The sequence below is a fragment of the Leucoraja erinacea genome, chromosome 34, assembly GCF_028641065.1.
Source record: "Leucoraja erinacea ecotype New England chromosome 34, Leri_hhj_1, whole genome shotgun sequence".
In the NCBI taxonomy this organism is placed as follows: domain Eukaryota; kingdom Metazoa; phylum Chordata; class Chondrichthyes; order Rajiformes; family Rajidae; genus Leucoraja; species Leucoraja erinaceus.
In genome coordinates this window covers 17,051,927-17,073,698 of record NC_073410.1, presented here as the reverse complement: position 1 = coordinate 17,073,698, position 21,772 = coordinate 17,051,927, and the positions used below count along the sequence as shown (strand labels likewise).

At 47.0% G+C, this 21,772-nt stretch overlaps 1 protein-coding gene across 1 annotated transcript in view; it reads right to left on the bottom strand.

Moving 5' to 3' along the window:
- Window positions 1-21,772, bottom strand: part of pik3ap1 (phosphoinositide-3-kinase adaptor protein 1) — a 130,773-nt gene that overhangs the window by 69,053 nt on the left and 39,948 nt on the right. Inside the window, exons 2-4 of the mRNA XM_055661936.1 lie at window positions 11,211-11,374; window positions 8,884-9,028; window positions 5,180-5,322 (exon numbers count right to left, since the gene is read on the bottom strand). Coding sequence (XP_055517911.1) covers window positions 5,180-5,322; window positions 8,884-9,028; window positions 11,211-11,374 — 452 coding nt within the window. The remainder of the gene's footprint in view (window positions 1-5,179; window positions 5,323-8,883; window positions 9,029-11,210; window positions 11,375-21,772) is intronic.

Genomic DNA, 21,772 nt, shown 5'->3' with positions numbered 1-21,772 from the left:
GGGTGGCTGGTGACCTGGGGAGGCAGCTCACAAAACCACTCAGCAAACGATGATAGAATTTCTGGGCGGCTCGGGGGCGTAGCAGTAGAGTTGCTGCCTTACAACGCCAGAGATGCGGGTTCGATCCTGACTACGGGTGCTTGTCTGTACAGAGTTTGTACCTGCGTGGGTTTTCTCTGGGATCTCTGGTTTCCTACAACATCCAAGGTTGTACATGTATGTAGGTTAATTGGCTTTGGTAAAAATTGTAAACAGTCGCTAGTATGTGCGGGATGGAATTAGTGTGCAGGGATTGCTGGTCGGCACTGACTTGCTGGGCCGAAGGGCCTGTTTCCGTACTGTATCTCTAAACAAAACTAAAATAAAACTAAGAATCAAATTGGAGATTTGATGATAGAATCCTCATTGGAGACCCTCGGATGATCTTCAATTGGACTTTATCTTGCACTGAACGTTAGTCCCTTTATCCTACATATATGTATGTATGCGGATGACTCGATTGTAATCATGTATTGTCTTTCTGCAACAATAAAGTTTTTCACTGTACCTGGGTACACGTGACAACAAACCAAACCACATTAAATTACTTGAGCTGGTACGGCCATGTGATTGATTTTTGCGTGACTGCACTCCTTACAGTTGAACGGCCATGAAGATGAAGCACTGGCTTTCGACACTGGTGTCTTGGTTAGGTTGGTGTAGGTACGCTGTGGTTACACCGCAGAGGTGAACCATCAAACAGACCACAAACCGCCCTAACAATCTAACCAAAGCAGCCGATCCGAGGGGTACACGCCTCATTCAAGTTCCTTTGTCACGACGACCTACAGCCTGAAGCTAAAGCAGAACAACAAAGACCTCTCTCCGCGGCAGGTCTAGTGATGAGCTTTTTACAAGTTAATCTAGAGCCTAGCATATGCCAGGTCCAAGGCCACAGGAGGTGAACACACACTGTTCATTCACGAGAACCAATTGGATGGGGAAATGTCCGACACACTGTCGCTGTTTGTCCCGTGGGGGAAATGGGTCTGCGGGTGTCTCCGTGTGTGTCTGTGAGTGTGTGTGTGTGTGTGTGTGTGTGTGTGTGTGTGTGTGTGTGTGTGTGTGTGTGTGTGTGTGTGTGTGTGTGTGTGTGTGTGTGTGTGTGTGTGTGTGTGTGTGTGTGTGTGTGTGTGAGTGTGTGTGTGTGTGTGACTGTGTCTGTGTGCATGTATGACACCGTGTCCATGCGTGTGGGTAATCGTAATGGTGTGTGTGCATGAACATGTCGATCTGATCCTGTCCACATGTAAGCGTGACCATCTTCATGTGTGTGCAACCGTGTCCACGTGTTTAACCGTGAATGCGTGTGCCTGACCCCTTCCATGTGCGCACTGTGTTTGTGCATGCGTGTGTGTGACGTACAGAACCAAAGTTGCCTGCTTGCACATTACTACCAGCATTTTTTCAAATGATCTGGTGTTAAACTATGCCATCTGTCAGACAGAATATGCTACAGTTGTGAAAAACTTCTTTCTACCTCAGCTGAGGTCACTGGTGCATACCCAAAACAAGCTACTGACTCTATATTCATGTCGATATCTTGTGCATTACAACTACCTTTTAGAAACTTTTTGTACTTCTTCAAGATCTTTGTTAGCTAAAATCACCCTCTCACATTTTCCTTGTATGTCTTCACCTATATCGCCAGGAACTTTAAGTACTTGGTACAGCAAGTGAAGATGTAAACAACTGAGCAATAGTTCAGATCTTTGACTTCTCCAATACTTCCAATGTCAAGAAATACTCCTTTGATGGTTGACCTGCCTCCAGTGTACCAATGACCACATTAGCAACATATCTCCCCACAGCATCAGTTATCTCGTCTATTGAGATCCATATTTTGTTGCATGCAACTTCATCTCTAATTTTCTACATAACAATGTTGAAGTTGCTGTCAACATAGTTTTTCCGTAATGGTGACTCGCTTGGTATATGTTCCTCTGTGTATTTCCCTAAAAAACCTCTGAGAGATTTGTTTTCCAATTTCCACAGTGGAATTCCAGCATCAATGAATGCGTTGCACAGATCACTCAAAAACTCAGATTTGCGATTGGAGCCAGCAATAAATGTTGTGAGGAGCCAAGCTTGTGTATTTCCTACATTCTGTTTCACTGTCGCCGACTTGTGTTTAGCTGTCTGTACATGCATGGAGATGAAATATTTTTTCTCACGATTCACTGCTTTCTCACATGCATTGCAAAACAGCACACAGTTGCCTGTAGAGAATATATCCCTCCAGTACACTCTCACCAAATCGTTCAGTATTTTACAAGGCGTTGACTTGACTTTAGCTATTTTGACGCTTGCAAGGGTAGATCCTACAGGAGCGGGGATGCAGACCCCTACAGGCAGGCCAAGTACAAGCTAAGAAGAGGAATCAGAGCTGCCAAGGAAAGGTACTCTGAGACATTGAGGAGCAAGTTCTCAGCAAATGACTCATCTTCAGTGTGGAAGGGTTTGCAAGAAATCACAAGAGGAAAACTGACCAATGACCTGAACGAGTTCTAGTGCAGTTTCGATAAAAAGGAACTTAACCCTGGTTACCCCAACCAACACTGAACTTCACACCTACTCACAGCTTGACTCCAGTTTGAAAAGACCTACTCCTCCCCAATCACCACCTACTTAAAGCATGACTCCAGTCTGCAAAGACTGGACCCTTTCCCACTCACCCCTCTCCAATCACCATTTAACACCCACTTACAGCTGGTTTTTGCCCCGGTGGTGTAAATTGTCATGTAAGTTACGGTAAAAACGGCAAAAAAGACTGATTTAGGCACTCAATCGTGAAAAGGGCATTATCTTCCTGAAATCATCAAAAAAAGGCATGAAAATGCACATAGCACTTATGGCAAAATCCTGTCTCTCTCTACTCATTAGTATAGTGGTTAGAATCCCCACCTATCACCCGGGAAACCAGGTTCAATTCCCTGACGGGGAGTTGGGTTTCAGCGGCATGGTGGCACAGCGGTTGAGTTGCTGTCTTATAGTGCCAAAGCCGAAACAGGCCCTTCGGCCTGTCGAGTCCGCACCGACCAGTGATCCCCGCACACTAACACTATCCGAGGGACAAGTTACAATTATACATACAAACCTGTACGCCTTTGGAGTGTGGGAGGAAACCGGAGATCCTGGAGAAAACCCACGCAGGTCACAGGGAGAACGTGCAAATTTTGCACTGTAGTCAGGATTGAACCCGGTTCTCTGGCGCTGTAAGGCAGCAACCAGCCTTATATCAAGTAACAGTCAACTGGGGAAGGAGTGGAGGGGTGGGGAGCATTGGGTTGGGCAACAGTCAACTTGGGAAGATGATGGGTGAGGAAGGTTGGCTATTGATGTGTACAATGTGTTCCGTGAGGCCTGTTTGCATCGCATTGCTACAGAGCAAGCAGAGTCAGTAAGACTTTGGCTTATGGGACCCCACCACAGCTACGCTGACTAATTTCCCTGTCAACGTTGTACAAAAGTGGAGAAAAAGACACAAAGTGCTGGAGTAACTCAACAGATCAGGCAGCATCAGTGTAGATGATATGGGTCCCGACCTGAAACATCACCTATCCACGCTCTCCAGAGATGCTGCCTGACCCGCTGAGTTACTCCAGCATCTTGTGCCTTTTTCAGTAAACCAGTTTCTGCAGTTCTTGTGTCTCCATTGTAAAAGAGTCACTTTGACTGAAGTGGAAAACACTTGAACTTCCAGAGCATCCTATTCAAGCTGGAAACCATCACCTGGGACTTTTGTTCTGGGAATGATGGGAATTTAGTTCAGAGATGTAGAGATACAGCATGGAAACTGGCCCTTCAGCCCAACAAGTCCACACTGACCACACTGACCCATTCACACTAGTTCTATGTTATCCCACTTTCCCATCCAACACACCATGGGCAAACACAGAGGGCCAATTAGCCTACAAACCTGCACGTCTTTCGGATGTGGGAGGAAACCGGAGCACCTGGAGAAAACCCACACGGTCACAGGGAGAATATATAAACTCAGCACACACAGCAGCCGAGGTCAGGATGGAAGGCGGGACTCTGGCGCTGTGAGGCAGCAGCTCTAACTGCTGTGCCACCCTGAATGGCAACTAAACCATGTTGTTGACAGACTGAATGTGGTCTACTGTTGTACACTCTTGTACTTGGTATGTTTGTGTGTCATGTACAGTAGGATTATCACTGAACTATCTACAGAAACACAATCCCATGTTACATGGGGACACGTGAACCATTTGTGTACAATTAAATAATGAGGATAACCCTGCTGAAGGAATTTCTAAACCAGAGTAAATAGCTCAGCATTTGGGTGTTACTCCCAGGGTAGAGTAGATGGAGGTTACCCTGGGCTAAAGCAACTTAGGGAGTGGCACTCTAGCACAGCAGAAGAGTTGTTGCCTCACAGCACAAGTAACCCAGGTTCGATCCTGGCCACTGGTGCGGTCTGTACGGAGTCTGCACGTTCTCCCTGTGGCCACGCGCTTTGCCTCTGGGTGCTGCGGTTTCCCCCCACCTTTGAAGACGTGCAGGTTTGTAGACTAATTGGCTTCAGTAAGGTGTAAACAAATGTCCCTAGTGTGTATGGTAGTGTTTGGGCGATCAATGGCCGGCACGGACTCGGTGGGCTGAAGGCCCTGTTTCCATGCTGTGTGACTCTACGATGATGATTCGTATCACTGAGGCCAGTTGGTGATGGTATCGGGAGCCAGAGGCAGCTCCGGTGTGTGAAATGACCGGCTGCTCCCAGTGTGACCCAGGGAACAGCTGGATAGTTCCCTGGCATTAGGAAGCTCCCAGCGAGCGCTGCAGATAGATCAACCGTGATAGAATGGCGGAGTGACCTCGATGGGCCAAATGGCCTTATTCTGCTGCTGAAAATTATGGATTTCACTGTGACAAATAAAAGGACCATTGAATAAGATGAGCGTGGTCCTTGAGTACATTGAGACACATTTAGAAGCCGAACAAGGTCTCCACCCAAAACGTAACCCATTCCTTCTCTCCGGCGATGCTGCCTGCCCTGCTGAGTCACTCCAGCTTTTTGTGTCAATCTTCAGTTTAAACCAGCGTCTGCAGTTCCTCCCAACACAGACACATTTAGAGGCTGGTTCAGACGTGCTACATAAATGCCGATGCCCCTTACCTGGCACATGAATTCCACGGGGTTGATAACATTGTTCAAGAGGTTCTCAATTTCCTCCATGTCAGTGTGGTAGGTTAAAGTCGCCGAACATATTTTCAAGTCTCCAGAGTAGACGGTGAGTGTGACCAATCCAGGAGGCATATCTGTCCAAAATTAAGCGGAGTTACAAATCCCACACCGAACGATCTCATCACCAATACTAATGCACGGGAATAGCGCCCGGGTTATGTTAGAGAGGGACTATGCGCTGCCCACGGGCCCCCTGGGGGATTTCTGGGACCGCTGGGCACCGCGGGGGGGTGGAATGCATCCTTAATAAAGATGGGGACACAGTTGTAGAATCATTTATTTAGTATTTTAGAATATTTGTTTCAGTTTGTATGATGGTGGTGAGTTTGTTTGTATTGTTTTGTATTGTACATATCATTTGTACATCGGTGAGACCAAGCGCAGGCTCGGCGATCACCTCCACTCAGTCCGTCTTAAACTACCTGATCCCCCGGTGGCTCAGAACTTCAACTCCCACTCCCATTCCCAATCTGACCTTTCTGTCCTGGGCCTCCTCCATTGTCAAAGTGAGGCCCAGCGCAAACTGGAGGAACAGCACCTGATATTTTGCTTGGGTAGTTTACACCCCAGTGGTATAAACATTGACTTCCCTAACTTCAGATAGCCCTTGCTTTCCCTCTCTCCCCATCCCCTTCCCCTTCCCAGTCCCACTAGTCTTACTCCTACTAGATTCTATCTTTGTCCAGCCCCCTCCCCTGACAGCAGTCTGAAGAAGGGTCTCGACCCGAAACGTCGCCCATTCCTTCTCTCCAGAGATGCTGCCTCACCCGCTGAGATACTCCAGCATTTTGTGTCTACCTTCATTTTTGTAAATAATTGATGAAATTTAATTTGGCAAATAAAAAATGCCGGAGAATGTCCATTGTTTTGATCACCCATTTCCCCGTGCAATCATTATTTTAATTACCCCTTCCCCCTCTCTATTGGTAATAGCACCCCCTTCTCTGAGGCACACTGAATCCTCCCACTATCCTGCCCCACTTAACCCATCTTAAGAACATCAAACATAGGTGCAGATAAGGCCTTTCAGCCCATTCAGCCAATCAAGCCTACTCTGCCATTCAATCATGGCTGATCTATCTCTCCCTCCTAACCCCATTCTCCTGCCTTCACCCCATAATGCCTTTCCTAATCAAGAACCTGTCAATCTCAATGCCTTAAGAATACTCATTGACTTGGCCTCCACAGCTGCATGTGGCAATGAATTGCACAGATTCACTGGCTAAATGAAATTCCTCCCCATCTCCACATCTACCCCTCCCTCTAACTGCACATTTCACTCCTCTTCTCCCCTTATTTCACATCCTTTTGTCTCTTTTTCACCTCTGGCCTTTGTCCACCCATCTGCCAAATATACCCTCCCCCCCACCTGTATCCACCTATCACACTAGTCTTTATCCTGTCCCCCCCCCCCCCCCCCCCCCACTACAATCAGACTGATGGGTTACGACCCAAAACGTCACCTATCCATCATCACCACAGATGCTGCCTGACCAGCTGAGTTACTCCAGCGCTTGTGTTTTGCTTAAGATTCCAGCTTTTAAAGTTCCTTAAGTGTCAATACATTAACGGTATTGGTTTGTGTATCAAAAGACAGTGACATTTTGTTTATGGGCTCCCCAGCTAAATTTAGTTTGTTTTGGTTTAGTTTAGTTTAATTTACAGCACAGAAACAGGCCCTTCAGCTCACCGAGTCCGTGCCGACCAGCAATTCCCACACGTTGACATCCACATCAATGACTTGATGTACATTGCACTTACATTGCAACATCTCTGGAGAGAGACTGAAGCTGCACCACGTGCTTTCACGCTTCTGCATCTTCTGTCCAATGGGATTGGTGAGAAGAGGGAATGACTGGGGTGTGAGTGGTTCCAGATTATCATGGCTGCTTACCCTAGGCAGGGTGAAGTGCAGATGGGAGTCGGGGTGTGTAGTGTGTAATAGACAATAGACAATAGGTGCAGGAGTAGGCCATTCAGCCCTTCAAGCCAGCACCGCCATTCAATGTGGTCATGGCTGATCATCCACAATCAGTACCCCGTTCCTGCCTTCTCCCCATATCCCCTGACTCCGCTATCTTTAAGAGCCCTATCAAGCTCTGTCTTGAAAGTATCCAGAGAACCAGCCTCCACCGCCCTCTGAGGCAGAGAATTCCACAGACACACAACTCTCTGTGAGAAAAAGTGTTTCCTCATCTCCGTTTTAAATGGCTTACTCCTTATTCTTAAACTGTGGGGACATGTTTCCTGCCTCTAGCGTGTCCAAACCCTTAATAATCTTATATGTTTCAATAAGATCACCCTCTCATCCTTCTAAATTCCAGAGTGTACAAGCCCAGCTGCTCCGTTCTCTCAGCATATGACAGTCCCGCCATCCCGGGAATTAACCTTGTAAACCTACGCTGCACTCCCTCAATAGCAAGAATTGAGCTACATCCACAACTCTCTGGAATTACATGCGGTCTAGTTTGAAGTTGAAATGATGAACGACAGAATAGAGAATTGTGGCTTTGTGGGTGGAAGTGGTTGAAGGACATTTTACAGACTGGAGGCCTGTGATCAGGACAAGGAGGCTATGTAAACAGATACTGACAACAGCCAGCACAAGTATAAGAAAGTAAGCCAATGTTGAACACACACTAAAACTGCTAAACATTACACAGTGGAGATCAACATCAATGGAGAAAGGTTTAAACTATATTCCTCTCAGTAATAATGCAACTGGAGGCGAAGGAGGAATTGTGTAAATGTGGCTTCAAAACAAGAAATAAAACTGAATGTGAATCTAAACTTAAACCACACTGGCAGCTTGGAGTTAGACACAAAGTGCTGGAATAACTCAGCGGGTCAGGCAGCATCTCTGAAGAACATGAACAGGTCAGGACCCTTCTTCAGATTTAAAGTAGGGGGGGGAGAAGAACTAGAGGCGAGAAAAGACCAGGACAAAACAGGCTGGCAAAAGATGACCTCAGGTTGTTTAAGAAGGAACTGCAGATGCTGGAAAATCGAAGGTAGACAAAAGTGCTGGAGAAACTCAGCGGGTGCAGCAACATCTAAGGAGCAAAGGAAATAGGCAACGTTTCGGGCCAAAACCCTTCTTCAGATTGTTGCAGGATTTCGGCCCGAAACGTTGCCTATTTCCTTCGCTCCATAGATGCTGCTGCACCCGCTGAGTTTCTCCAGCACTTTTGTCTACCGATGACCTCAGGTTTCCTGATAGGCTAAGTGTTGTCCATGGAGAGTGTGATCGCAAGGGGGGTACATTGTAATGAACTGTGGAACTGGTTTAAATGACATGGGTGTAGAAAAAGGGCCAGGGGAGTTAGTATGTTACTTCAAATTAGAGAATTCCATATTCATGCCACTATGTTCGTAAGCAGAATATGAGGTGCTGTTCCTCCAGTTGGCGTGTTGCCTCACTCTGGCAATGGAGGAGGCCCAGGACAGAAAGGTCAATGTAGGAATGGGAAGGTGAGTTAAAATAATTGGCAACTGGGAGGAAGGATCCTGACCTGAAACATCACCCATCCTTTTTCTCCAGCGATGCTGCCTGACCCGCTGAGTTACTGAGTTTCTTTGGTATAACTATTTCATGTTGGCCACTTGGAGGTTGAGTTTGTGGACTTGACACCCACCTGGAGCATCAGCAGACAGGGTGTACTCGTTCACAAACAGTGCGGGGACCCGTGCAGATGCCGTCGTATCCAACACAAAGTCCATTTCGTTTCTTACTTTGCTGTCCAGTTTGACCTTTAGAATAACAAAAACCTGCTGCGGGACCTGGAATTAAAGCAGATTATTGAGGACATTCAGCAGATTGTGGTCACACCAACTATCTCCCACACTCTTCCTCATAGCTGAGGTGGGGACGATTACAATGTCATTGGATCGTGCAGCATGGAAACAGGCCCTTCGGCCCAACTCCTCCCTACTGACCAAGTTGCCTTTCCGGAGTCAGACCGAATGTAGTCTTTCTTTTCATCTCTGTTCTTTGTCCCCATCTGCCTTTCAAAACCCCGTGCACCTGTTTCAACCTTTCACCTGCCACGCTTTGTCCCACCTTCCTCTCTTCCTGCTTTCTTGCCTCCCCTTAGAATCAGTCTAAAGAAGAGACCCGACCCAAAATGTTCTCCAAAGATGCTGTCTGGCACTTTGTGTCTTTCTTAGCTGTAAATATTTGTTGACTTCTCATTGATTAAGCAATGCTTCTCACTCCTTTCCATTTTTTTAGATTAGTTTAGAGATACAGCGCAGAAACAGGCCCTTCGGCCCACCAGGTCCATGCCAACCATCGACCCCAGCACACTAACACTATCCTACACACACGCAGCGGGACAATTTACAATTATACCAAACCAATTAGTCTACAAACCTGTACGTTTTTGGAGCGTAGAAGGAAACCAGTGTTCCCTGAGAAAACGCACGCAGGCTACAGGGAGGACGTACAAACTCCGTACATACAGCAGCCGAAGTCAGGATTGAAAGCAGGTCTCTGGCGCTGTGAGGCAGCAACTCTACCGCTGCGCCATCCTACTCTCTGCTCTCTGTCAGCTTTCTTTCGGAAAGAGATCTAATCCAAAACATCAGCTATCCATGTTCTCCACAGATGCTCTGCGGTCTGCTGAGTTTATTTGTGTTTTTTTTAGGTGTAATTATTTGTTCACCTCATAGAAACATAGAAAATAGGTGCAGGAGGAGGCCATTCGGCTCTTCGAGCCATTCATTGTGATCAAGGCTGATCGTCCCCAATCAATAACCCGTGCCTGCCTTCTCCCTATATCCCTTGATTCCACTAACCCCAAGTGCTCTATCTAACTCTCTCTTAAATCCATCCAGTGATTTGGCCTCCACTGCCCTCTGTGGCAGGGAATTCCATAAATTCACAACTGTGTGAAAATGTTTTTTCTCACCTCAGCCTTAAATGGCCTCCCCTTTTGTATTAAGACTGTGGCCCCTGGTTCTGGACTCGCCCAACATTGGGAACATTTTTCCTGCATCTAGCTTGTCCAGTCCTTTTATAAATTTATATGTTTCAATAAGATCCCCCCTCATCCTTCTAAACTCCAGTGAATACAAGCCTAGTCTTTTCAATCTTTCCTCATATGACAGTCCCACCATCCCAAGGATCAATAGAAACATAGAAATATAGAAATGTAGAAACATATTGATAAATTGATAAAGAGCAACTTCCCACTCTTTTCTTCCTTACTCTACCTGTCTTTCTCTCTCTCCCTGCTTGTCTTTCCGTCACCAATCTGTAGTTGGTGGACAGCACGCTGTGTCAGCCTGGCTATTCACCCATCCTTTCTGTAGTCACTTCGTTAGACATTCTTTCTTGCATTAAACTCCATCTGCCATCTCCCCGCCCATTTCATTCGACACGCAAACTTGCATCACAGAGCATACAGCTCCTCTCCTCACTCCTCATTCAGTACTCCCCTTGTGCCCATCCTGAGTGCACCTCCCCGCACCCCTCACTACTCGTCCTCGCCCTCAAACTACACTCCCTCCTCCTCGCCCATCCCCCACACCCCTCTACTCCCCCATCTCTCAGCTCATACTTCTCCTTGTCATTCAGTCCTCACCTCCATGCTGTCCCATTATCCCACACTCTGCATCCATCGCTCCCCTCCCCCATCCACCTCCAGATTACACCCCTCACCTGCCCCGTTCCCACCCCATGCCGTCTCCTCCCCCGCTCCCACCCCCTTCCTCCCCTCCCCCACTCCCACCCCTCGCTCACATGCCCTGCCTCTCCTCCAACCCTCCCCCCCACGCCATCCCTCCCTCCCACCCCCAGCCTCCGCTTCCCTCCCCTCACCTGCCCTGCCCTCATCTCCCCTTCCCCTCCTCTCTGCCACTGCAACTGCCCCCCCCCCCCCCCCCCTCTCCTCTCCCCTCTATGTGCTCCCTCTCCCAGGAACGATGTGCTGGTTGCGGCCGGGTGCTGCTTGGCACCTACCCCACACTGGATCCTCTCGGGTAAAACCTTCGACATGTTCTCTCGATGTTCCGTGGGGGACGTGCTATGTGGAGCGTCCGCTGGTCTGGCCACGTTGCCCCGCACCCTGTTGTGTGCCTCCCCTTCTGTTTCCGCCGTATCGCAGCCAGAGTCTCTGCTGTTGCCTGAGAAGATGGGACCAACACAATTCACACAATAGTCTCAGCATCGTAGCGCATTAGTTTAAACAATTTCAGATAACCAGCCTCAGAGCTGTCGTCATGGAACAGCACAAAAACAGGCCCTTTAGCCCATGCTGACCAAGTTGGCATACTGGGCTAGTCCTATGTGCCTGCATTGGTCCAAAGCCCACTGAACCTGTCCATATCTGTCCATATACCCCATGTCCACTGCCCTGCCCTCATCAATCCTCATGGAACCTGCTCAAAAACCTCCATCAGATTTGAGACATGATTACCCATACACACAGCCATGCTGACTCGACCCAAAACGTCACCTCTCCATGTTCTCCCAGAGATGCCGCCTGAGCCTCTGAGTTACTCCAGCACTTTGCGTCTTTATTTGTAAACCAGCATCTGCAGTTTTTTGCTTCTCCATTGTTTACTTGCTTTTTAACTTGTAGATTTTTAGAAATACAGTGCAGAAACAGGCCCTTCGGCCCACTGAGTCCGTGCCGACCAGCGATCACCCCGCACACACGCAATATCGTACACACCAGTTTTACCGGAGCCAATTAACTTGTCTTTGTAGTGTGGGGGGCAACCAGAGCACCCAGAGAAAACCCACATGGTCACGGGGAGTACAAATTCTGTATAGACAGCACCCATAGTCAGGATCAAACCCCGGTCTCCAGCGCTGTGAGGTAACAACTCTACTGCCACACCACCGTGCCGCCCTTAATCTGTAATCAGTCCGTGCCGATCCAAACACAAACAATCCCCTCCAACAACTTACCCACCACTGACGTCAGTCAGCCTGTCGTTCCCTTGCTTGTCCTTCTTACATCACGGTGGGATGAAGGGCCTGTTTCTGCACAGTATCTATAAACTAAACCAAACTAAACTAAAATAAACTAACAAAGTTTCTCTCTCCACAGATGCTGCTTGACCTGCTTGGTTTTTACCGTGTCCTGTTTTCCAATACTGGCCCCTTCCCCTCTATATCTCCCTCATCACATCTGCATCCACCTACTCCAGACAGACCAGCAATGATCCACAAGCCTTCATCACACTCTCTCACAAGCCGCCAAACAGTGTTTGTGATACCTATACCATGTCGTCACAACCCTGTCAGGGAAGTCCCTATTTTTACTCTTAACCTCTTCCAGCCCTTACAACTTAGAGTCCTACAGTGTGGGAAGAGACCCTTTGGCCCAAAGTCCATGCTGACCAAGATGCCCCATCTATGCTAGTCCCACCTGTCCGAGTTTAGCCCAAATCTCTTCAAGTCTTTCCAGTCCACATATCTGTAAACTTAAAACTCTTTCATTTTCTCACTTTTCTCACTAAATGATCATCAAGGGTGGCACAGCGGCAGAGTTGCTGCCTCACATCACCAGAGACCCAGGTTCGACCCTGACCTCGGCTGCTGTCTGTGTTGAGTTTGCATGTTCTCCCTGTGACAAACAGAGCTAAAAATAAATCTGAAGATAGACACAAAAAGCTGGAGTAACTCAGCGGGTGAGACAGCGTCTCTGGAGAAAAGGAATGGTTGACGTTTCGGGTCGAAACCCTTCTTCAGACTGAGAGTCGGGGTCAAAATAAAGCTGATTCAGTACAATCTGAACCAGGTAAATGGACTTTAGTTGGAAGCTGCAAAAACCTACAGGACCTCTTTCAGAATCCAGTTGCTGTGATAGTTCCCCATTTATGCAGTTTAGTTTTTAGTTTTAGATACAGAGCGGAAACAGGCCCTTCAGCCCACCTGGTCCGTACCGACCAGCGATCCCCGCACATTAACACTATCCTATACACACCAGGGACAATTTTTACATTTACCAAGCCAATTAACCTACAAACCTGTACGTCTTTGGAATGTGGGAGGAAACCGAAGATCTCGGAGAAAACCCGCGCAGGTCACAGGGAGAACGTACAGACTCCGTACAGACAGCACCCGTAATCAGGATCGAACCCGGGTCTCCGGCGCTGCATTCGCTGTGAGGCAGCAACTCTACCGCTGCACCACCGTGCCGCCTTTAATGAAGGTATCCACGGTTTTACTTTTGATTCACCCATCATTACAAGCACGGTGACGCAACGGTAGAATTGTTGCCTCACAGCGCCAGATACCCTGGTTCGATCCTGACTACGGGTGCTGTCTATACGCAGTTCGTACATTGTCTTTGAGACCGTGTGGGTTTTCTCCGGGTGCTCCGGCTTCCTCCAACACCAAAGACATGCAGCTGTGCAGGTTAATTGGCTTCGGTAAAAATTGTAAATTGTCTCGAGTGTGTAGGATAGTGCAACAGACAACAGACAATCGGTGCAGGAGTAGGCCATTCAGCCCTTCGAGCCAGCACCGCCATTCAATGTGATCATGGCTGATCATTCCCAATCAGTACCCTGTTCCTGCCTTCTCCCCATATCCCCTGACTCCACTATTTTAAAGAGCCCTATCTAGCTCTCTCTTGAAAGCATCCAGAGAACCTGCTTCCATCGCCCTCTGAGGCAGAGAATTCCACAGACTCACCAATCTCTGTGAGAAAAAGTGTTTCCTCGTATCCGTTCTAAATGGCTTACTCCTTATTCTTAAACTGTGCCCCCTGGTTCTGGACCCCCCCAACATCGGGAACATGTTTCTTGCCTCTAGCGTGTCCAAACCCTTAACAATCTTATATGTTTCAATGAGAACTCCTCTCATCCTTCTAAACTCCAGAGTGTACAAGCCCAGCTGCTCCATTCTCAAAGCATATGACAGTCCCGCCATCCCGGGAATTAACCTTGTAAACCTTCGCTGCACTCCCTCAATAGCAAGAATATCCTTCCTCAAATTATGGGACGAAAACTGCGCACAATACTCCAGGTGTGGTGGGGATCGCCGGTCGGCACTGATTTGGTGGGCCGAATGGCCTATTTCTGTGCAATATCTCTAAACTAAACTAAACTAATGACAGCTAAAAGCTCATTGTTGACGTTCATTGTGCAGTTTTCAAGAGGATGATAGTTGTTGGGAAGATGGTGTTCTTGAACCTGGAGTTGGATCACGTAATATTTGCAGTGTCGTTTGCAGTTCTGGTCAGCACAGTACAGGAAGGATGGTGTAGTGTTAGAGCAGGCACAGAGGAGAGGGTTTTAGTTACAAGTGGAGACTGGAGGCTGGGCTTGTTCTCACTAGACCACCAGAGACTGAGGGATGAGGTTTATAAGATGTAGAGGGTCAGAGATAGAATACTTCATCAGTTCATAAGTTATTGGAGCAGAATTAGGCCATTCGGCCCATCTAGTTTGCTTTGCCATTCAATCATGGCTGATTTATCTTTCCTTCCCAACCCCATTCTCCTACCTTCTCCCCAACACCCTTACTGATCAAGAACATGTTAATCTCCGGTTTGAAAATACTCACTGACTTGGCCTTCACAGCCATCTATGGCAATGAATTCCACAGATTCACCACCTTCTGACTAAAGAAATTCCTCCTCACCTCCTTCCTAAAGGCACGTCTTTAGCCCTATTATTCTGAGGCTGTTCTCTCTGGTCCTCGACTCTCCCACTAGTGGAAACATCCTCTCCACATGCTTGACTTTCTGACCCATTAGTTGACGATCTGTGAGGCCAGGGAGAGTCTAGGACTAGAGGTCACGGCCTCAATATTAAAGCACATTCTTTTAGGAAGGAAATGAGGAGGAATTTCTTTAGTCAGAGGGTGGCGAATATGTGGAATTCTTTGCCACAGAAGGTTGTGGAGGCCAAGTCAGGGGATATATTTAAGGCAAAGATCGATGGATTCTTGATTAGTACGGGTGTCAGAGGTAATGGGGAGAAGGCAGGAGAATGGGGTTAAGGGGGAGAGATAGATCAGCCATGATTGAATGGTGGAGTAGAGTTGACAGGCCGAATGGCCTAATTCTTCTCCTATCACTTATGATCTTATGATCTGATGATATGGATTAAGAGCAGGCAGAGGAGATTTGTTTAACTTGTATAGGTATTTGCAGGGAATCATGAGATATAGATTATACTAGGCTAATCAGCTAAACTATATTTTAATGCAATGATTATGCTGAAGGAATATGATCTGCTGAGCTGGGAAAACGTAATGAAATATGCAGATTCTATTTTGGTTTACAAAATCTTCCATGGACTAGCCCCAACTCCGTTAAAGGACTTTATGAAGAAAAACACAAATAGGTCGACTAGAGCAGGTTCCAGATGTGATTGGCTGGTCCCATTTAGGAAAATGTTTTTTGGGCAGTCAGAGCTTTCATATCGAGCGTCGCAGACCTGGAACACGATACCAAGCGTCAAACGGGATCTGCCAACCTTTACCTCATTTACCAAATCTCAAAACATGGTTACTGGAAAATCAATACTGTACTCATAATATACCTTAAAATTATCCACCGCTATCTGGTCTGTCATAAACAGCATCTGTTTGTTTATTGTACTCTTTATTGTTAATTTTCTTATTTTATTGTTATACATTTTTCTTATTGATTGATTGCATTGTGATGTGTTTAACGATTATTTAACATCAACCTGCCAAAGGGACTAAAGATGGATTATAGCTACTGGCTATAATCTTGCATTTTTACATGTAAATATTTATCAATATGCACTATCCTTGTTTAAAAATTAAATTAAAAAAAAAATAAAAAAAAGTGGGACCCGTTGGATCCCATGTTCACACGGGAGGGCTGGTCCCCCAACGCAATATTCCACCTCTCCACCAATTCCAATATTGGTGGCCAGTGGGGGGGGCTTTCTGGAGCGCAGGTATGCGTGTGGTGGGCTGAAGGGACTGGTTTCCAGAGGTCTAGTATAGACGTGGGCCAAATGGATTCTTGGGCTGGCAGCTCAGTCACTCAGGCCTGGTGGGCTGGCTGCTCAGTCACTCAGGCCTGGTGGGCTGGCAGCTCAGTCACTCAGGTCTGGTGGGCTGGCAGCTCAGTCACTCAGGCCTGGTGGGCTGGCAGCTCAGTTACTCAGGCCTGGTGGGCTGGCTGCTCAGTCACTCAGGCCTGGTGGGCTGGCAGCTCAGAAATTGCCAGAAATTCTGACCAAAACAAGGTGAGAGACTGTGAGAGAGAAGGGGGAGAGGATGGAGAATTATTTTTAGACATTTTTCATCTTTTTCTGCAGATCACAGCAATGACGGAGGAAAGTCTATCCTCACAGGGAGCAAATGAAGGGAGGGAGAAAAATACTGGGGTGAGATTTAATACATTCAGGGGAAATACTTACTGATGGGCCAAAAGGGACTCCTCCGGGGCTAGTACAGGCCTGATGGGCCGAAGAGGCTCTTAAACAAAGTCTGAGTGAAATCTCAGTGAAAGGCACTTTTTCTGGACTATTCCTGGCCTGGCACGGGCCTTTTGTTCCAAACTGCTCCTCTTGGGCAAATACAGGCATTTTGGGCAAAAGGGACTGGTTTCACAGCTAATAGGGGCCTTGTGGGCCGAAATTAGTGGTTTCAGGCAGGCCAAACAACTAATTTCATTTAATTTCCACTTCATTTCATTTCCATTTCCATTTCAATTTCAAGCACAGGGCAGGCCAAACAACTCATTGCATTTTCATTTATTTCCATTTCCATTGCAGCTTCAAGCACTGGGCAGGCCAAACAACTCATTGCATTTTCATTCCATTTCCATTTCCATTGCAGTTTCAAGCACAGGGCAGGCCAAACTGCTCATTGCATTTTCATTTCATTTCCATTTCCATTGCAGTTTTAAGCACAGGGCAGGGCAAACAGCTCATTGCATTTTCATTTAATTTCCATTTCCATTGCAGTTTCAAGCACAGGACAGGGCAAACAGCTCATTGCATTTTCATTTCATTTCCATATCCATTGCAGTTTCAAGCACAGGGCAGGCCAAACAGGTAATTGCATGTTCATTTCATTTCCATTTCCATTGCAGTTTCAAGCACAGGGCAGGCCAACCAGCTCATTGCAAGGGGTGTTACCTTCATCATGGTGATTGACAGGCGAGAGGGCCAATCAGCTGACCTCAAGATTTTTTAAACGCTCATAACTTTTTTATTTTTCATCGATCGGAAAAATCCTCGGGGCTGCATCAGCGGAGGAGGACTGTGAGTAAGATGGCCAAAAATCATAGCGATATAGGGTAGCGTTTTTTTCTAAAATCAATACACAGCGCAGACAGGAAGTGGTCAAGATGAGACTTTTAGTTATATAGATGTAGGTATAGATTAGATGGACATGTAGGGAACAGATGGATATGGATTATATGCAGGAAGATGAGATGAGTTAAACTTGAAAATGTATGCACAGGGATGGAAGGATATGAATTATATGCAGGAATGGTCTTGGCATCATGTTCGATACAGACACTATGGGCCAAAGGGCCTGTTCCTGTGCTATGATCTATGATTTTATGATCTATGTAGCTGCTAGAACTGTGAATCGGTTGTGCAGCAACTGGGTGCATCATTAACCACTAGCCTGTGACTGTGACACCGCAGTAGTAAGGTGGGGTCTATGCCGGTAATGGCAACTTCCTGTAGCTTGACCAAGGGTCCTGAATGCTTTGTGAAGCCGACACCATTTTAAACTGAATGAACAATCTGCTGAAGACAGATCGCATTTTGCTGAGGGGTGGTGCGGTGGTGCAGCGGTAGAGTTGCTGCCTCACAGCGCTGGAGACCCAGGTTCGATCCTGACTACAGTTGCTGTCTTTACGGAGTTTGTACGTTCTCCCTGTGACCGCGTGGGTTTTTCTCCTGGTGCACCGGTTTCCTCCCACACTCCAAAGACGTGCTGGTTTGTAGTTAATTAGCTTTGGTTAAAAATAGTGCAGTGTGTAGGATAGTGCTAGTGTACGGTGCGATCGTTGGTCGGCCTGTACTCGAAGGGCCAAAGGGCCTGTTTCCGTGCTGTACCTCTAAAGTCTAAAACAATCTAAAGTAAAGTCTAAAGAAAGTGTTTCCCTTCCAATAAAAACAGAGAGAGGCACAACTATCTGGTTCTGAGATCAATATAGGAACAAGAAAGTCATCAATTTGGCAGGTCAACAATGGTGAATAATATCACAGGTGATCGGACAACCCAAGAGCCTAGAATCATGCCCAGACCAACTCTTACCTGCCTATACATAATCCATATCCCTCTATTCACTGTATATCCATATGCACAGCCTTTATAAGTAGATGGGAATGCATTAGCTGCCTGGGTTAGAGGCTATGAGCTATAAGGAGAGGTTGGTCAAATATAGGTCGACAGTCAGACAAAGGGCCTCGATACATAAGTCTGAAGAAGGGTTCCGCCCCAAACAGCCACCTCTCCACATTCTCCACGGATGCTGCCTGACTTACTGTATGTAACTCCAGGACTTTCGGTACCATTCTGTGTTCTTTGTTCACCCATATATGGAAGTAAAACAAAGAGCAAGCTGCTGCTGCTGCTGCTGTTGCTGCTAGATTGGATAATGACATGTGCAGATAAACTAATTTTAGGGATAATAAAATGAACTGCAGATGCTGGTTTATAAGTCTGAAGAAGGATCCCAACCATTGCCTCGACTTCCTTAGCAGGCTGAGGAAGTTTGCAACGGTGGCACAGCAGAAGAGCTACTGCTTTATAGCGCCAGAGACCAGGTTCGATCCTGACTATGGGTACAAACTCCGTACAGACAAGCATCTGTAATCAGGATGGCACCCGGGTCTCTGGCGCTGTATGGCAGCAACTCTACCGCTGCGCCACCGTGCCGCCCGATTCACACAGCTAATCACCAAGATCACGAGTTTACTCAGAAGGCTGATTATTATGATCTTTAGTATTTGTAAACTGCATTGTTGGGTGTTAATCCCAGGGTTTCATTTAATCTGGTTATTGTGTAGCTGACTTGAGCTGACGGAAATGTAACATGGTCACAATGCCGGTCGGTTGGATGGCAACTGTGTGAGAGACGACCCGCACTAAGTACTTCATCGACTGCCGTAATGGGATAGGCATGTCATGGCATTCCTTGGTGTGTAGTGAGGCAGAGTTATACATTGGCATTCATCAGGCAGGGCGCAGAGTGTAGAAATAGACACAAAATGCTGGAGTAACTCAGCAGGACAGGCAGCATCTCTGGAGGGAAGGAGTGTGTGACGTCTCGGGTTGAGACCCTTCTTCAGAGTTGGGAGGTCATGTTACAGTTGTACATGACATTGGTGAGGCCACATTTGGAGTATTGTGTTTAATCTTACTCACCCTGTTACAGAAAGTATGTTGTTAAACTGGAATTTGGGCAGATAAGATTTACAAGAATGTTGCCAGGACTTGAGCTAAAGGGAGAGGCTGGGCAGGCTCGGACTTTGTTCCTTACAAAGCAAGAGGCTGAGGGGTGATATTATAAAGGTATATAACGTCATGAGGGGAAAGGATAGGGTGAATGCACAGTGTTTTACCCAGAGTAGGGGAATCAAGAACAAGAGGACATGGGTTAAAGGTGAGAGGGGGAAAGATTTAGAGGCAATGTTTTCACTCAGTGAAGGCTAAATGGAACGTGCAGCAGAGGAGGTAGTTAATGTGGGTCCTATAACAGCATTTAAAAGGCATTTGGCAAGATGCATGGATCGTAGAGGTTTAGAGGAACATGGGGCAAACAGGCACAATAGACAATAGACAATAGGTGGAGGGGTAGGTCATTTGCCCTTCGAGCCCACATCACCATTCAATGTGATCATGGCTGATCATCCACAATCTGTACCCCGTTCCTGCCTTCTCCCTGTATCCCTTGACTCCAAATCCCTTGACTTCTTGACAGGTGAGTCTAGTGTAGACGGGGCATGTCGGTCCGCATGGGCATGTTGGGCCAAAGGGCCTGTTTCCACGCTGTATGACTCCAAGTTTACGATACAATACGATAGAACTTAATTTATCCCAGGAGGGGAATTGATCTGCCAACTGTCATAAAACACAAAACACATGAAAGGTGAAATGAAAGTGAGGAGTGGAAACTAAACTATGGGACCTACCTCTCAAACAAGACCACAAGGCAGCCAATGCATTTCCTTATGTGTAAGAAAGAACTGCAGATGCTGGATATAATCGAAGGTAGACACAAAATGCTGGAGTAAGAAGGGTCTCGAACCGAAACGCCACCCATTCCTTCTCTCCACACATGCCGCTGAGTTACTGCATCTCCTGAACTGGGTTTTAAACTCGTATCCTCAGTGCCACCTCAGTGACCTCATCTGCAAACCTAGACTCTTACAGCAAGGACACAAGCTATTATGCCCAAGTTGCCCATGCTGACCATGATGTGCAAAGCTCTGCCCCTTCTTGTACAGGGCCTCAGTGTTCCTGGACCAGTCCAGTTTACTCTCCAGGCACACTGCAAGGTATTTGTACTCCCTGGTAAACTGCACATCCACACCACTGATGGATAGAGGGCCAGGGGTTTGCAGATGACACCACTGTAATGTGCCGGGTGATGTATATAGGATGAAGTTAGAGAACTTAGCATCATGGTGTCAAGGCAACAACCTCTCAAATGTGCGTGGGAATATTGAACGGGGCAGGTACTATAACAGCACAAAACATACTTGTGCTGGTACATGGATAAGAACAGTTTAGGGGGCAAATCAATTCAGATTCAGATTCAAACTTTATTGTCATTGTGCAGTGTACAGTACAGAGACAACGAAATGCAGTTGCGGGCAGGTGGGTCTAGTTAGATGGGGCATCTTGATCAGCACGGGCAAGTTGGGCTGAAGAGCCTGTTTCCGTGCTGTAAGAGTCGAGGTGTGTAGATGGCATCACTGTGGTGGCACTGAGTAAGAGCGTGAAGCCCAGTTCAGGAGATGCAGTGCCTGGGTTGTGGTCATGTTTGAGACGTACACCACTTAGTTCAGTTTAGTTTCTCGTCTCGTGTACCGAGGTACAGTGAAAAGCTTTTTTGCTGCGTGCTAACCAATCAGCAGAAGGACTATATATGATTTCAATCGAGCCGTCCACAGTGTACAGATACAAGATCAAGGGAATAATGTTTAATCCAAGATAAAGTCCGATTAACAATACGTTACATAACAATGAGGTAGATGGGAGGTCAGGACCGCTCTCTAGTTGGTGGGAGGATGGTTTAGTTGCATTATAACAGCTGGGAAGAATCTGTCCCTGAATCTGGAGGTGTGCGTTTTCACACTTTTGTACCTCATGCCTGATGGGAGTGGGAAGAAGAGGGAGTGACTGGGGTGAGACTGGTCCCTGATTATGCTGCTGGCCTTGCCGAGGCAGCGTGAGGTGTAGATGGAGCCAATGGAAGGGATGTTAGTTTGCACCCACACTACCACACAAACCAACCTCCCTCCCAGCGACTCCATCTACACCCCACGCTGCCTCGGCAAGGCCAGCAGTATCACAGTTGACCATATTGAAGCTTGCCTCCAGGAGGGGCA